The sequence below is a fragment of the Peromyscus eremicus genome, chromosome 16_21, assembly GCF_949786415.1.
Source record: "Peromyscus eremicus chromosome 16_21, PerEre_H2_v1, whole genome shotgun sequence".
Classification (NCBI taxonomy): Eukaryota; Metazoa; Chordata; class Mammalia; order Rodentia; family Cricetidae; genus Peromyscus; species Peromyscus eremicus.
This window is the reverse complement of record NC_081432.1, coordinates 64,449,495-64,466,964: the sequence shown is the minus strand read 5'-3', so window position 1 is coordinate 64,466,964 and position 17,470 is coordinate 64,449,495. Positions and strand designations below refer to the sequence as shown.

At 41.1% G+C, this 17,470-nt stretch overlaps 1 protein-coding gene across 2 annotated transcripts in view; it reads right to left on the bottom strand.

Annotated features, from left to right (window-relative positions):
- Plcl2 (phospholipase C like 2) overlaps positions 1 to 17,470 on the bottom strand; it is a 189,702-nt gene that overhangs the window by 85,500 nt on the left and 86,732 nt on the right. For both annotated transcript variants that reach the window (XM_059281998.1, XM_059281999.1), the window contains exon 2: positions 778 to 3,264. In XM_059281998.1, the coding sequence (XP_059137981.1) occupies positions 778 to 3,264 (2,487 nt within the window). The remainder of the gene's footprint in view (positions 1 to 777; positions 3,265 to 17,470) is intronic.

Sequence of the window (17,470 nt, the reverse complement as noted above, 5' to 3'; positions counted from 1 at the left end):
GTGCACAGATACACATGCAGGCAAAATACTCATACATACAGAACAAAAATAAGTATTTTTTAAATAAACAAGCATCTTATAATACCTATAACATAGAACACATCTCACACACTGCTGTGGACTCTCTGTAAGGGAGACCCTAGGGGTTTAGTCCTATATTGCTTACCAATATATTACATCTAGTATATAGCTAGATGTGTGGCTCATCCTTAATCAGGTATATAATTCCTAACTGACTGCTCTGAAACATGTTATTTCAGAACAAATTATCTTAAGACTTTCATAAACACATTTACCATAAATATTTTATGTAAACAATTATCTATCCTCTAAAATCAAAAGAACAATGGCTCATTTAAATGTTTCCAAGCACTAGAGCTCCATAAGAAAGATCTGGAACATATCCCTTTACTTTAACCAATCTACCTTTTGCTAGGTTATCAATTTGTGTTCCATCTAAGAAATAATAATATTCAACAACATCAGAGATTCCCATGTACACTATGCTTAAAACAAAAAAGCTGTTAACTGGTCATAATAGGAACATGGGTAAGCAGCTTGTGAGTCAGCAATAAGACCAGTTAGTTTATCCTAGCATCAATCAATATTTCAACAACCACAGTTTTGGAAGTTTAAATGATGAGAAATGAGACCAGTAATAAACATTCTAACAACCAGCCGTAATTTCAAAGTATTTAAAATTAAAGCTACTGTTGCAAAAAATAAACATCCAGAAATCACAGACATGCAAGCAGAAATCTAACCATGAACACACACCTGCATGTTCTCTCTCAGGTCCGTGGCATCACGTATGGGGGGCTGGGCATTCTTGAACACCTCATCTACGGTTTTAATCCACAGTGTTCTCAGAGATGCGTATTCGCGGGACTTCTTCCCTTTCCTCACAGAAAGGCCCCTTTTATGAGGTTTCCCTCCCCCTCTTCGGTTAGTGATGGCCACGTGGACAAACAAAGAAGCATGGGCGAGGACTTCTCCGGTCAAGGACTGTAGAGGGACATGGCGGTAGCCCGTCTGTAAACATTCAAAGGGAATCGTGTACTGGCCAATAAACTCATCCCCAATGTAGTCATCGTCCAGCACTACAAAGCGCACCATGGCCAGTTCAGGGAGGTTGATTTGAAATTCAAAGCTTTCATCAAAAATGGGAGCATCTCCATTCTGATTCACGGTTTTTGTCCTTTGCTCTGCACAGTCAGCAGGAATTCCGTGGATTTCCACATAGACATAAGGATCCACTACATCACCTTTGGCACCTGACCCTTTGGGCTTGGGAAAGTTCTGGCCACTGATAATTTTAATGTGAAGTAACTGAGGTGAGACTCCGGGAACAGAGTCCTTTGTGTTGGCACTGAAGAAGGAGACTTCCTCCCTCATGATGGCTGGTCGAAGAACATAGCCACAGTTCCCATTCTGCCGAAACCAGCCGATATTCAGGTCCATCATCAGTCCTGGAGTCTGGAAGTTCATGGCCACAATTTGACACCCACATTTCCAGAAATCTTGAGGGTTCATGTTACTAGAATCAATTCTCATTGGACTAGGAAAGACCCTGGCAAGAAAACGCTTATTGTAATTTACAAAGTCCCCAGGGTTTTCATTGGCATACTTGCTGGCAAGCACTTCATTAAATGAACACACTTCCCAGTACTTCTGCACCTGAAAGGACACCTGAAATTCCTTGAACTGGACTGACTTACAGATGCTGACCAGTTCAGACAGGTCTTTGCAAAGCTGAAAGCGCTTCACAGGCACCTGGTTGGGCTGTTCCACAGTCTCTTTCCCCATCCTCTGAGACATCTCTGCCCCTTCATCTTCATCAGTAACGTCCCCTTCCACACCAGAGCAATTTGAAGACAGCTTCTTTGCTTTGATTAGTATTTTCCCTTTCAGGACATCCGGAGATGGCAGGTAAGACTCCTCCATATTGGGTGATGTTGTATACAGTTTGTCTCCTAAAATTTTCTTCATGTGTTGAACCATAACTTTCTGTTGTTTAATAGAACAGTGATTTTCTAAACATAAGATGAGAGGATACTCAGAAGCAAAGAAGGCATACTTGTTAATAATATCGATGACACTGCGGAAGACTATCTGAGAGGTCATGGTATGGCCTGTGTAAATCACAGGCTCGTTATCTGGCCCATCCCACACATCTAATTCAACACTCCTACACCCCATTTTAAGAGCACGGATGTACCCTGTGATGTCAGAGGGGCCCCGGAACTGGTCCTCTATCAAGTATGTATTATGAGAGGAGTTTATAAAGTAATGAGACAGTGGCTGCTTCATATCCTGACAGACCTTCTTATGCTCTGGATCAAATAGGTAGCAATCCGGCGACATCAGGTAATTAGTGAACCCATCTATGGAGAGCCAGCCCTTCCCCTGACCCTCTGTGGACGGCTCATATTTGTGAATAATTTCAAGGCTTATCTCCTCATTTATATGTGCCACACCCTGCTCTGCCTCAAGAAACATCATAAGGTCCTTGGTATCAAGGAATTCTTTATTGCTTGAAAACTGGACTAAAAGGAAGTAAATTTCAGGTCTAGTACAAAGTTCATGAAAAACCTCAATAAATTCTTCTTTTGTGACTTCAGTATCAGCTTTGTCCTTCGATTTATGCAATTCTTTGAACTTAAGCTCAATTTTGCTTGTTTTTAAACCAGGATTGAGGTTTCTGATACATTGCACAGCATTACACAGAGTTATATGTCCAAGATCATCTACATCAATTTCACTAAACATTTGTGAAATCCAAGAAGTCCTCATGTTGTCTTGGCTACTTTCTAACATATCAAGTGTATGTTTCCCATAAGAAATCAGGTACCGGAGTCCCGTCACCCAGATGTTCGCAACATCTGCAGAATTTGCAACCAAATCAAGTGACTCATAATTCTCTCCATATATGACTGAAAATGCACAATCTTCAGATATCTGCTCAGAAATGCCATTACTGCGGAATATATCTGTGTTTTTCCCTGTTCTTACTTCCTTGATAGATTTGATATCAATCTTGGCTTTCTCAGAATCCTTCTTAGATGGCTCCCACCTGAGGCTTTGCATGTCAGCGTCCAACAAAAAATACCGATGATAAATCCTGGAGTTTGACCGAACCTTTTTGAGTTCAGAACCCTCAACCATTGAGTTGATACAGTCACTGGCACTGCTGATCTTCTTCTCTGTTGGCATGCTGCTGAACGACACAGTTTTCTTCCGCTCTCTTTTCTGTTTCGTGCCATCCTGGAGGGGAGAAAAGTGTGTGAGGATAGCATAAACGCAGGTGTTCGTGTTCAGACAAGGAATTACATTTTAATTTCCTGAAAAATGTATGCTATGATTTCCTATTCTGGCTCTTGTGATGAATGACAGCTGTTCATCTTTAAAGCTTAGAAGAGACCTTAGAGACTCAGTCTAATGCCAATGGGAAAGAAAGTATTGCTTAATAACTGTACTCAGGCATGACAAGGCATCCCAGTCACAGAGAGCAGAGACTTGTCTATAGACCTGGCTACATTTTTCAGGAAATACAGAACTCCTTTCCTCACAAAAAATCAAGAATTCCAAGACATCAAGAGAAGAACATTAAGCCAACCACAGTACCCACCTGTGTGGGGGGCCTTTGCAACTACACCACTCATGTGCCTATGTAGATACAGATCTCCTACATCAGTGTTTCCTACAGACTTAGCCCTACATGCCTCAAAATCACCTACATTACTTGGTTAAAATGCAGATTTCTGAGTCTGTGCAATCAGATCTCTAGGGATGGTGAAGGGATCTGTATTCAGCAGCATCCCACATGCTGGGTGCAGAGACTAAAGCCTGGAAGACATTTTCTAGCCACTTGGGTTCACTAGTATGTTTTGAGTATTTTATTTCTGAACTCTATACATGACTAGGCCAGAAATGGTTAAACATGAACCCACAAAGTGTATGTTAAATGGATAGACATGAATTCCTGGCTTTTGAGCAGTATCACAGTAAGCTAGTCATGGTCCTGCAAACTTCAGGTAGACACAGATTACTGTTAGTCGTGTTGGGCATGAGAGGAGTTACAGATTACAGCTGGAGAGCATCTACAATGACAGAGTTGGAGTTATGAAAACCTGCTGCTGTGCATCTTCATGCTGCAGCTCAGGAACCTCCAATATAAACATGGGTTACAGTGCTACCCAAGTAAAGCTTCAGGGAGCACCTACTTCTAGAGGAGTTTGCACCCTCTGCTTTCCTGAAAAATTCAGCACACTCACATCGAAAAGCTGACACTCATATTCACTTGTATATTTCAAACCTTTCCTATGCAGATACCTTTATTGGAGAGGGAAAAAAACGCTGAAATGACTACAAATATCTTTGGTGATCTAAGCTTAAAAGACAGCATTGCTTCTCAGGAAGTATATGACATCTGTGATACAGTTTTAGCAACTTACTGTATTCATAAATAAGGAACAGACTAGGAACAGGGGTGTGGGACTGTATAACTTTCATTAATAAAAAAGGGAAAAAATGTAATCATGTGAAGGCAATGCTGCTTTTCCTGCTCCACACAGCATCTATGTAAATAAAATCTCTATATTTAAAAAAGCCATTATTATACTATCTATATCTGAAGTTTAAAACTAATCTTACTTTTGATTATCTATACTTCCAAAAGCAATTTGCAGAGGGTAACTAAACTTAAACTTTAAATCATACGGGTACCATTTTCCTCAATGTTTTAAAATGAGCCATGGAGGTTTTTGTGCTCTGAGATATAAAGCAAAACATGCAGCCATCAGGCATTGTATTTCTCTCTAACTATATCATCAGAATGATAAACTACAAAAGAGGTAAAAGCTGTGGTAATTGCATCTGTAAGATTTATTGTATCTTAGTCACTCCAAATCCCTAAAGCATACGTTGTGTTTTTTTGAGTTGGCACGAAATCAAATTTGTAGTCAGCCATGAAAAAATGTATAAATTTCCTATTTGTCAGAACAAAATGCATCTTTGCCTCTAAAAAGACACATTTTCCTTTAATAAGGGCAACATGTTAATTTAGTAAGGAAATTTCATAATCTATAAATTACACTTCAGAGTGCTACTGGTAAAATGAAGTCACAAAGAAAAATGGAGGTGTTTATCTACGGATCCATTAAAAATATATAGTATTTCCTCAGCATTTTCCATTTTTTATTCTCCCATTTTTGCACTGATTAATAATTTACTGCAACAAATTCTAATTTGCTACAAAAGACACATTTCACATTCGTGATTTTCTTAGCTATCAAGAAGGAGAGGACTGAACAAAGTTCTTAACAGAATGCACAAAGCACAGGCATGAGTTCATGCCAGTGGGTGTGGGACAGGCAGCAGCTTCAGCACTGCCCTGTGGCTCTACAAGTCCTGTCTTCCGTCTTACAAACCAGGCCAATGACTCTACTGATGCACACTCACGAGGTTCACCCAAACACAGCCTGATAACAAGGGCACTCTTCGCCAGTCTCCCCTCCCTATCTGTGTTAGTCAAAGTCATCTTGTCTTCTCCATAACAAGACCTGAATGAAAACACTGTTTCTCCTTCCTCACTAGCAGACAAAGCCATTAGGAGCCACAAGGAGAAGACATGCTTACTTACAAACTGTTGCAGTTTGGATCTTAACTACCTCCTTCGCCAAAGCTTATGTGTTGGAAGCTTGATCCCCAGGCAGCAACACTCGGAGGCCCAGCCTTGGGGAGGTGACTGGGTCACAAGAGCTTTGACCCTATGAAAGGCATATTCCCTTTATAGTCTCATAACCACTTGGAATATCTGACGTGGTTAAAACTTCCCAAGTAGAGCCTCGTTAAAGGAAGAAGGTCATTGAAATCATGCCCTTGAGCTGGGATTGGTAACACATGCCTTTAGTCCAGCCCTCTGGGGGCAGAAGCAAGTGGATCTACTTGAGTTTGAGGCCAACCTGGTTTACAAAGCAAATTCTGGGACAGCCAGAGCTACACAGAGAATCCTGTCTCAAAAAAAAATAAAATAAAATAAAATAAAATAAAAAAATAAAAAAAAAGAAAAAGAAAAGAAAGCATGCCCCTGAAGGGAAGGGTGTACCTTTTCCCTGCTCCTCTCTACTTCTTGCTTCCTGGCTGCCACGCGGTGAGTGGCTTCTCCACATGCTCCCAACTATGTTATTCCAATTTTTTTCTGAGCTAGTTATTCCAATTTACAACTAGCTCAGAAAAAAATGAAGACGAGTAACTGGGGACTGAAGCCTCTCAAGCTATTAGGCAAAATAAATAGTTTCCTGTTGAAAGTAGTTTCCTAAGCTGCTTGGTCAATAAGGAGAAGAAGTGTGAACTTGACCTGTGTCGTTAGCTAGACCAGATTTCCTGGCTGAGAGAAACAGGTGGACATGATGCCAAGACATCTATACAGCTGGGTTCCCTAGAGCCAAGACAAAAGAAGGGGAAGACAGAAGTACCTGAGCAAGAGAGAAAGAGAACTAGGGTGAGATAGCAGATCAGTCCTCACACCACCTAACTCCCGGATTCTACCCTTCCCTGCTTATTTCAACTTGGCCTTCATTTTTTAACCCAACAGTGATTTAGCACTGCCTAGGCTAAACAGCTGGCCACTAGCAGAGTTGGAATCAATTCGCTGTGTGTTTCTTAATACAAGTTGTGTTAAACTGAATATTGGAAAGGACTCAAACTATATGTGCCATATATACGGGTTTTTATTTTCTTTTTAGATTTTAACTACAAAACTAAGTGGATCTGGCATGCATTAATCTTCTAAAACCACAGAAAAAGAATCTAACTTCCTATAATGTCTCAAATAGTTTTAAGAATATTAAAACTTACTTCTCAGAGCTGGCTGGTACAAGCACTCATCAGCTAACACTCTGGAGTGGAAAAAACGACAATATGAAAACTTATTCTGATGAAACATTCCTGCTCCTCCAGGGCACATACCAACAGCAAGGGAAAGAGCATACAAAATGGCCTGGACTTGGTGAGAAATGGTTTCCTAAGGGGTTCGCCTCCCTAGCAACTTGGAAAATTTGTATTTTTTTTATAAAGAATCATAAAAAATGCTTAAAGATTCCTTTAGACATAAATGAAAAGTTATTAACAGAATAGCAATTTTGTACCAAGAATTATTTTAGGAAAAGCAATGAATATGAAGAGGCTAAGGAAATGCCTGCACCACAGGAAAACTCAAGAGAAATAGAAATCTTTATAGGACTCACATCAAGCACTGAAAGTGAAAAAAACCACATTGCGTAGAGTGGAAAACGTATTTCCTGAAAAAACTGCCTACTTTAGTTAATAGAAAGTTGTCACCAAAATTAGTAGGCCATCTGGGATATTTAAGCAGTAGCAATTTCATAATGGGAAGAGTTCATAAATTCTCATCCTAAGATGAGGTGGGCCTCGTTTCTCCTGCTCACAATCAAGTGGTAGGCACTGATGGAATTGCTCCTGGAAAAGAGCCTAACCTGTGTATATAGGCTTAGCCATGGGCACACAGGCAGCATGCCATTTCCTACTGTATTTCCCCTACCTTTCAAAGTGATTTGTGACACAACAGAAAGTTGATTACTCCTCAATGAACACCATTCAAAAATGTTGCATCACTATCCAGGGTCAATATCCCAGCAGAAGAAGGTCTAAGGTCTAAGAAGGGAAGCAAATGTCCAGGCAGGGGGTCTCGGATGGGCAAGAGGGCAAAGCGTGAGAACAAATCAGCCCTTGTTTGAGGTTTGTTTGGAATGAAGCTGTTTCATTTGGATTAGAAGTAACATGGAAGAAAGGAACACAATCTGTACGTTTATCAGGGAAGTCTGGATTAGCTGAGAAACACCATACTAAGGAAATTTCTACCTTTTTAAAAACTAGTAAAGGAAAACAAAACAACCTGTAGTGGGTAGCCGTTCCAGCTTTGACCTGAAAGTACTACCCCCTTTGAGGCTTCGGTAACTGTCACGCCTAAAAGGCGGAGCCTAGAGAGGATCCCTGAAGACCTGAGATCCAGATGCGTGAGCTCTCTTGGTTCCTGGATCCTGGACAGTGGAGGCAGACCGAGCAAAGTTCTTCAGAGAACACCGCTGGACTGCGCTACACCTTTCCCAGACCCTGTAACCTATCCCTTCACTTGTAAGTTACCCCACAAAATAAACCTCCCTTTTAACTACGTGGAGTTGCCATAATATTTAAACCAATATCTGGCGCCCCACATGGGGCACGATTTGCAGCTAGAGAGTTTCTCTCCGGGTCCCGCCAAGCCCCGGCAGTCCCGTAGCCCATTTATAAAATAAACACACAGATGCTTTTATTATTTAAACTGTTTGGCCATTAGCTCAGGTCTACCACTGTCTAGCTCTTACACTTAAACTCAGCCCATTTCTGTTAATCTATATGCCGCCATGTGTTCCATGACTTTACCTGCTGCCTTTACATGCTGCTCCCTGGATGGCGGGCTGGCCTCTCCTCCAGCTTCCCCCTCTCAGCCTCTCCTCTCTGTTTGTCCTGCCTATCCTATACTTTCTGCCTGGCTACTGGCCAATCAGTGTTTTATTTATCAATCAGCACAGCTCAGTGGCAACAATTCTGCACTGGAGTAGTAGTCATGCCAGGTCTAGCAGGTCACCTTGCAGAGTTCTCACACATCTTTAAAACTGTGATGTAATTGCTAAGACAAGGGAGGGGAAGATGAGCTGAGGCAAAGCAATCACTCTAGAGGTCACTCATTTACTCAGATGAAGTGAAGAAGTACAGGACCGTTTGAGCAAAGGCTAGGTATAGTCAAATGCTGATTCTGGCTCATGTGTCAAGTATCAGAAAGTTACAGAGAGTGAGAGACCTTGGAACACTTAGCCCTAAAAGGGATATGTTCATTAAATCCCTTCCTTCAGAGCACAAGGAAACCTGCAGAAGAGGAGACAGAAAAAGTGTAAAAGCCAAAGAGGGTGGAGGACACCAAGAAAACAAGGTCCTCTAAATCAACATGATCAAAGCTCATATGAACTCAGAGACTGAGGCAGCAAGCACAGGGCCTGCACAGGTCTGCATCAGGTCCTCTGCTTCCAGTTTAGAGTTTTAATGGGATTCCTGAGTGTGCAAATGAGTGGGTCTCTGAGTCTTATGCCTTCTTTTGGACTCTTTCCCTTCTCTTTGCTTTGCCCAATTCTGATGTGTTAGTTTTTGTTTTATCTTACTATATTATATTATATTATATTATATTATATTATATTATATTACCATTCCTTAGGAGACTGTTAGTTTTCTACTGAGAGACAGAAAGAAAGTAAATCTGGATGAGAGGGAAGGTGAGAGGGACTGGGAGGAGTAGGGGGGAAACCATAATCAGGATATATTATGTGAGAGGAAAAAAAAAACAACCAATTTTCAATAAAAGGAAAAGGAAAAAGATCCAGTGAGAAAGGTGGACAATGTGGACAGCATCTCCAAAGAGAGATGAGGCTATAAGAAATGGCTCAAGGGAATGCTATTTCAAAAACTCAAAACTCATCTGAGATGATTCCTTTACTAAGTTAATAAGCTGACTAGACAAGAGAAGGGAGATTCAGTGAACTTGAGAACAAGTCAGCATGAAAACATGAAAAGAGGAAGAAGTTAACTAAATACAAATAATCCCAGCACATCTAAGAGACGTTGTCTATCATATGAAAGTGAAGCCAGGGCAAGTAAGGAGAAAGAGACAAGGCCAAAGATTTGAAGAGCCAGTGTCCTGGGATGTTGTACAATTAAAGCAAGCAGAATCAAACACACACAACTAGAAATATCAGAACCAAACAATTGAAAATCTGATAGGAGAAAGGATTTAAGACAAGAAGAGAATAACGTTACACACAATGAAGCACAAACAAATACAGTTGATATGGATTAGAGAAGACCTTTCTAGAAGCCACACATTGTCTACTTATGAATGTGCGACAACTTTATGGGAACAATCACTTCTTTTCAAGGAGTGTAGTCCTGAAGTGCTCTGTGTTTTCAAAGACAAAGGTGTCCCTGAGCAGGAGCCAGTCTCTGAGGAGTCCCAGTTCAGTTCAGTAGTTTCTGAAGGATAAACCCATCCCCCTTTATCTAAGAGAGTTAGGACCATGCACTACTAGCAAATGCTTTACAGGGCGAAGAAAAGATTATCGCTCCCCAGGAGAGCATGCCAAACTTATTAAACACTAGAGCGAAGGCAAAGGATGCTTTATAGAATTGTAAAGAAAATTTAATAATATCCAAAAGAAAGGAAGAAAGGAGTAACAGGTTGAAGAAAACCATAAATTACATAAATTAGAGATATAAACAGCATTTTATTAATAAAGATAACAAAACCAATCACAGAAGAAACTCTGACAACTGCAGAATGCTTTTCTAGAGCAATCTAGTTCAACAACTTATAGTCTCTAGTTTAGCAGCTGCCCACAGAATTGGGCAAATACCGTGGGCCAGAGTTACAGGATTAGCTGTGCCTCAGTTTTCCCACAAGTACAACAGGCCTCAAAGAAATATCCGTCCCTCGCCCGTTACGTAAAGCAGCTGCCGCACAGAGCTGCTGGGATAAAATTAGTTCATACTTGAGAGGAACTTTAGGTGCTGCCTGGAATTTTGCATAGCTAACATTATTAGATTCTGTGAAATATACTGTAGGCTGAGGAGAGCTCTGCATAAGAGAAAAGCAAAACAAAATACCACTGTAAATCCATAACTGGAACAGTCTGATCACTTAGGTTTGCACATGACTTCCTCTGGCTCCGGGTGAAGGAGGGCAGCCAGAGGCCCTCTCAATACAATGCTTCCAGAGGCAGCATTGTACATCTTCCTCCAGGGGACAAATAAGTAAACCGTTTCTCAAAGCCTTATGTTAATTTCATCAATTTAATTACTAAGCCCATGCTAGTCGACGTGTAGTTTACTCGCAACAATTTAATTTCTATATAAATAACCACATATAAAATGCAAATGTGAAGCAAAGGTCATCATAAAATTCCAATGACCTCACTCAGAGCAGTTTGCGACCAGACTTCTTCAGATGATTGCTTTTCTTTCACCTTCATGACAATTCTTGTGCAGATTCACTTCCAGTGTTCAACTCTGAGGAAGAAAGCAACTCCTAATTTCTGTGCAATGGCACTTTCAAGGTCAGGTTAAAGCATCCAAGTCATTTGCTGTGACGAGTTACACTCCCTTAAAACAGTGAGGTCTATAATTATGGAATCAGAGGCTATAGATGCAAAAGCATTTTCACGACAACAGTGTTTTAGTGACATATTTCATTACTGCTGAGACAGTTATTCAAAGTAAATTTACAAAACTATGACTTACATGTGTGTCTAATATAAACTACAATAAAGTTCATTGGGTTTTCTTCAGTAATGAAAACTTAATAGTAAAAGCTCAGGGCTTCTATAAATTAGACTTTACATCCCAGGGGGAAAAATTGACACTAAGGCATTTAATTTATGACACATAATAATGGTACTTAAGCAGCCCCCATTTGATGTGGAAACTGTCAGTGTTTCTCATAGGTGGTAATTTTTTTTATTGTTTTTGTTTGTTTGTTTTGAGACAGGGTTTCCCTGTGTAGTCCTGGATGCCCTAGAACAAGTTCTGTAGACCAGACTGGTCTTGAACTCACAGAGATCCGCCTGTCTCTGCCTCCCAAGTGCTGGGATTAAAGGCATGTGCCACCATGCCCATTTAGTAATTTCATATGCAACACATTACAGAGCTTGCTGACTTATACACCACGGAGATATTGAAAGATGTGATCATATAACTAATGGCTGAAAACTTTCTAGTAAATTGCATTGAATGTGAAAAGGTATACAACATCATCACATAATGTGACTGCTTAGTTCCATGCATGGCCAGTTCTAAGAGCACTGTCTCCATCACTAATATTTCACTCCTAAACTGTGCTGGTTCTCCATTATTTCAAAGATAATGTAGAAGGAATATTTAGTCTTCTCCTCTTTTACACCCTGAATACTGCATTGCTCAGGATGGAGGAAAATGGAATAACAATGCAGTAGTCAGCTGTTAGAGGGAAAGCTTGTGCCATGGGCCAGATCAAACACAGTGACTGAAGAACAGCAACTCTTTCACTTAGAAATTTTAATAAGTCTACATTTTTAAAAATTAAATCTTAAGGAAAGCTACTTATGATGGTTTAATGAGAATGGCCTAACAGGCTCATATATTTGAATGCTTGGTGTCAGCTGATGGAACTGTTTTGGAAGGAAAAGGAGGTGTGGCCTTGTTGGAAGAGGTCTGTCACTGGGGATGGGCTCAGAGGTCTCAAAAGCCCAAGCCAGGCCCAGTGTCACTTTCTCTGCCTCCTGCTTGTGGATCAGATGTAAAGCTCTCAGCTACTGCTCCAGTGCCATGCCTGCCTACTGCCAAGCTCCTGCCGTGATGCTTATGGACTCACCCTCTGAAACTGTAAGCAAACCCCTGATTAAACGCTGTCTTTAATAGGTTGCTTTGGTTATGGTGTCCCTCCATAGCAACAGAACAGTAACTTAAGGCACTGGCCCAAAATTATATTATGAATTCATATAATTCGATTTTTCTATCTTGTAGAGAAAACCTTTTGGGGTCCTTTTAAAATCCAATAGTTAACATACATATAAAATTTCTATGTTTAAAGGTATCAGAAAAAAAATAAGAAAAGGCACAAAATAATGAATCCTATCTAAGGGAAACTCAGCTCTCTGTAAAATATTCTTTTCAGTTTCAAAGCATTTATGAGTCTACACTAGCTCAGTTCCCAGTAGTACTGTCTCTTCTCTAGACCATACGGTATTTGTCATCTCTACTCTGTAATTCAACACTTACTGACAGCCTGATTTGGTGCGCTGATTGTTTTATGTGGGTTAGTCTCATCTCAAGTAGAAGGTAAATTTTTAAAGGAAACAAGCCTTGTCTTACATTCTAGAGTGTCCTAGCTAGAGACTCATAGAGGCTCTGAAGGGTGACCCAGTGGAGAGAGTCCACTGAGACAGCAGTAACTCTGGAACCTTAAAAGTCTTCTAGGAAGATGCTTTCAAAAGTGGACTCACAAAAAACGGAAAGACGGCAGAGCAGAGCAGCGGCGAATGAGGCAACTCAGCCAGCAGGCTGCAAGCACAAGAGCCATGTCTGACAAGCCATGGGCTGCTGTCACCTAGGCGAGGTGATGTAAGGTGGCCTGGAGCTCCAGCAGACGCAGGTCCCGACATGGAGCTGCAGTGCTGCGGCCCGTGCTGCTTGCCTGCTGGGCGACGTGAGAGTACTAGGCAGAAGTGCTCCCTGCAGCAGCCTGGAGCTTTCACAGACTTAGCCCCCAAATACGCTGCCCAGCCACATGATCATCCAGGTTCTGAGCAACAACAGGATATCTGAGATGAAGGTTCATTTTTTTTTTAATTAGACCTCCTTGAAAGACCTCTATGGTCTGTGTTGCCTCTGGAAGCCATGTTGGTATCTATAGTCCTCTGCCCCAGGCCATGTTGAAGCCCAAGGTTCATGTGGATGGATGTCTGTGGTCTGGGCTGCCACTGGAGACCACGTGGATGTGCAAGGCCCTTGCTACCGTGAGAGGCAATATTAAGTATCTTCTGTAGTCTGCACTACTACAGGAGGCCATATTAATTGTATGTGTGGTCCAGGTTGTTGCCAGAGGCCATTTTGATGTGAGTGGCCTCTACTGGCTGTGTTGGTGCCCATGGTCTGTACTGCCACCAGAGACCATGTAGATGTCTGTGGTCCATGCTGTCACCAGAAACCATGTGGAAGTTCATGATCCAATCTGCTCCCAATTACTGTTTACAGTACAAGAAAGCTACTTTTTGCAGTGGCATCAATGACTGAAGACTCACAGTTGAGAAAGAGGGAAGCAGAAGGCTCCTGGGACAACCCCTATGCCACCCCAAAACAGTAACAGCCTAGATAGAAAGCCACTGAAGAGAACTCTTAAAAACTGTGATAAGGATGCTGAAGTGTCGCTCCCCACAACTGATGGCTTCTGGTGGGGGCAGGTGGAGAAAGACTCAGTTTTCTTTTCTTTTTCTTTCTCAACACAGCGTTTCTCTAACGGCACTGGCTGTCCTGGAATTCACTTCGTAGAACAGGCTGGCCCTCCGAGTGCTGGGATTAAAGATGTGCACCACCACAGCCCAGCTGGACTGTTTTCTTTAAGGGGCTGGCTACTGCGAGTTTGACCATGCTCCAGTGAGTACATGGGCAACAAAAAATTGGACTTGTGGTTTTTTGTTTACTTTCTTTTTCATTTTTCTTTTTACCATTTTTCTCTTTTTTTTATTTTTCTTCTTTTTTTGGGCGGGGTGTCACATCGGTGGGGGAGGACCTGGGAGGACTGGAAAGTAAGTGTGATAGGGGTACATGATGTGAAATTCCCAAATAATCAATAAAAATGTTAAGTTGTAAAAAGTTAATATAGCAATTGCCATTTCTGCTAAGCAGTGAGTAGTATCCATGCACGGACACTGAACTAAATGTGTTTTTCCTTTCTAGTCCTCAGAACAACTCGAGGACAAGTACGCTTACCTTCATGTTACAAGTAAGGGGACGAAGGATTTGAGAAGCAGAGAAACGAACCCAAATCCTCACCAGATCTGTGTAACACACAGCCCTCCATTACTCTACAGCAGCCATGCTGCCTCCCGCCCCCCAGGCCCCGAGTCTGGAACTCAGAGCTAGAACACAGCTCTGCGCGTCAGGCGTCACTGCTGCTGGCAAGCTTTAAAACGCTCATCAGTAGTTTGTACTCCTGAATATCCCATCTCTCCCTAACACAAACTACCTCCTGCAACAAAATATTCAGGTTCATCAGCTTGGGTCCCTCCCCACGTCCTAAGTTGGTTCTAACCTAGACATCTAGCCCATACCACAGGCATTCTGGGAATTATGCAACTGAGAGTGGACTAATCTCTCTCTTCCAAACGCTTCTGGCTTACAGTGACTTTTACAAAGACAGGAAGGAAATCTCTGAACTGTCCTTCCCTCACTGAGGCATGCATATATTCCACACTTTAAAACACATTTATATGCTGGGTGGTGGTGGTGCACGCCTTTAATACCAGCACTTGGGAGGCAGAGGCAGGTGGATCTCTGTGAGTTCAAAGTCTGGACCACAAAGTGAGTTTCTGGACAGTCAGGGCTACAAAGAGAAACTTTGTCTCAAAAAAACAAAAACAAAAACAAAAACAAAAAACAAAAAAAAATTACATATTGAATCTTCCATGAGCCTAGCATTATACTAAACCTAGAGTTGTCCAATACATCCTATAAAGAGTAAAATTAGGCTTCTAAATTAAGTAAAAAAGAACCTAATTCTAATAATATGATCTCATCTTCAAAGACCATAACTAAAATACTAAAAACAAAGTAGATTAAAATATAATGCCTCAGAATGGGGAAAAACTCACAGGGTCCTCACCCTAGACAAAAAATTACAGGCGACTGGAAACAAATGAGAGAGGAAGAAATAGCCTCTTTCAGAGATGAACTCCTGAACTGGTTATTCCAATACAAAGTGGTCAGCCCTAAAACTATACACACACAAACAACAAAAACAAACTCAGCAGGTTGTATTTATGTATTTGTGTATACTTAAACACATATACATGTTATGTAACAATAACAATCAAATGAAAAGAATATATCAATTTGATTTTGTTCTATTTGAGAGTGTGATTATATCCTAATCTCAAAATAAGAGAAATAATTTAAAATATCCTTATGATTGCTGTTTGTATGATGTATCTTTTCCTATCCTTTTATATTTAAACTCACTGTCCTTCTGAATCTAAACTGTAGATAGCACAGAATAGGAACATTCTTGTTTAAATCCAGCTTTGCTTTCTCTGCCTTTGATTAGGCTGTCCCATCCCTTCATACTTTACGTTAGTATTGGGCAGTTGAATTATACCTGCCATCTTATACTCTATGTGCATCATGTTTTTTCACTCCTTTATTTGAAGTATGTTTGCAACCTAGCAGCTGAGAATTCTTTTGTGACCTCAGCAAGTGAGTTTTAGGGTAATAGGTAAGGCCTAGAGATAAGGGATGTGAGGGCAGAGACAGTGAGGACAGAAAATCCTGGGAAGGACAAATGGGGAGACGAATTGGCAGTTTAAATTGGCAGGAAAAGTCCTGTTTAGACAAGAGATTATGGCACGGGTTTCTGCCTAAAGGGATTTATTCAATAGAGAAGGGGAAATTAATATGGAGGAGAAGGGAAACATAGCCCCAAAGGAACAAGGTTGTCGGGGATGCAGCAGAGATTGGCCTTGCCATTAGCTTTTCCCAAAGGGTAACTTTTGAGCTAGATCCTTATGGAAAACGGCAAGGTGGGTAAGGGTAATCAAAGCAAGCACAAAGAGACCATACTGTGAGAAACTTATGGGGCAGAAAGCAGAGAAGCAGACTAGAGAGAAGTCAGATGTGAGCTGTGGGCTGGCCAACCTCAGTACGAGAGGAGTGAGTACCTCCTTGTGAAGGCCTCCACAGCCTGGAGTACATGCATGCCCTTGCACCAGATAGAACAAATACAAACATTTATGAAACCGATAATAAGTCACACTTCCTTGTGTGAAAATACAACTCAACACCTGTTTTTAAAGGTCAACAAGCAGAAAAGGCCTTGTTTGCTTTACGGCTTTAAGAATCATCAGCCCATTTGTGCAAGTATTTGTCTTGTTTCTGCCTTACCATGCTCATAAATCTGTACTAAATGATAAATGGTATCTAGCTGGTAGTCTATCAACCCACCTGAACAACTGGATAGACACAAAGACTACCACTTGAAGCATGACCATAGAAGACAACAGAGAAGTTGGGGTATTTTAAAGATAGGTTTAAAATACCTATAATTATTTCAAATTATTTTCATTACTATAGCTCAAAATGCTTTATTTAAAAACCTTAAAAATTATAGTAAATCCAAGATCTCTGTTTTCCTATTTAAAAGTGCCGGAGCAAATCCAGTGTGTTTGCTGATGTGCAGATAACTTTCACTTTCTTTGTATCCACTTGGCATGGAGCATCAAAACTCTCAAGCTTTATATCATGCCCAGGGCAAGTCTCCTGTTTTGTTAAATTAAAAGCTGTACTTGGGTTAAGGAATCAATAAAATGTCAATGCCTATATGGCAAAAACCCAGAAGACCCAAGAGACTGGTGTGGAGCACTTGCAAAGCAGAGAGAGCCAAGCTGGACTGCAAAAGGTCGACATCTTCCACTTCCCTGAGCTGCAGGATACCTTGTCAAAGCCACAAGTTTCTTCCAAATCAATCAGCTCACCAAACCGAAATAAAAGGCCGTTTTACAAAGAGCCAGTCACATCATTTATGTATTGTAAATGGCATGTGTCACCAGTAACTAAAGCAGTGCCACTGCTTCCGTGAACCAATCTGTGTCACTATTTCCAGCCCCAAGGCACAATTAAT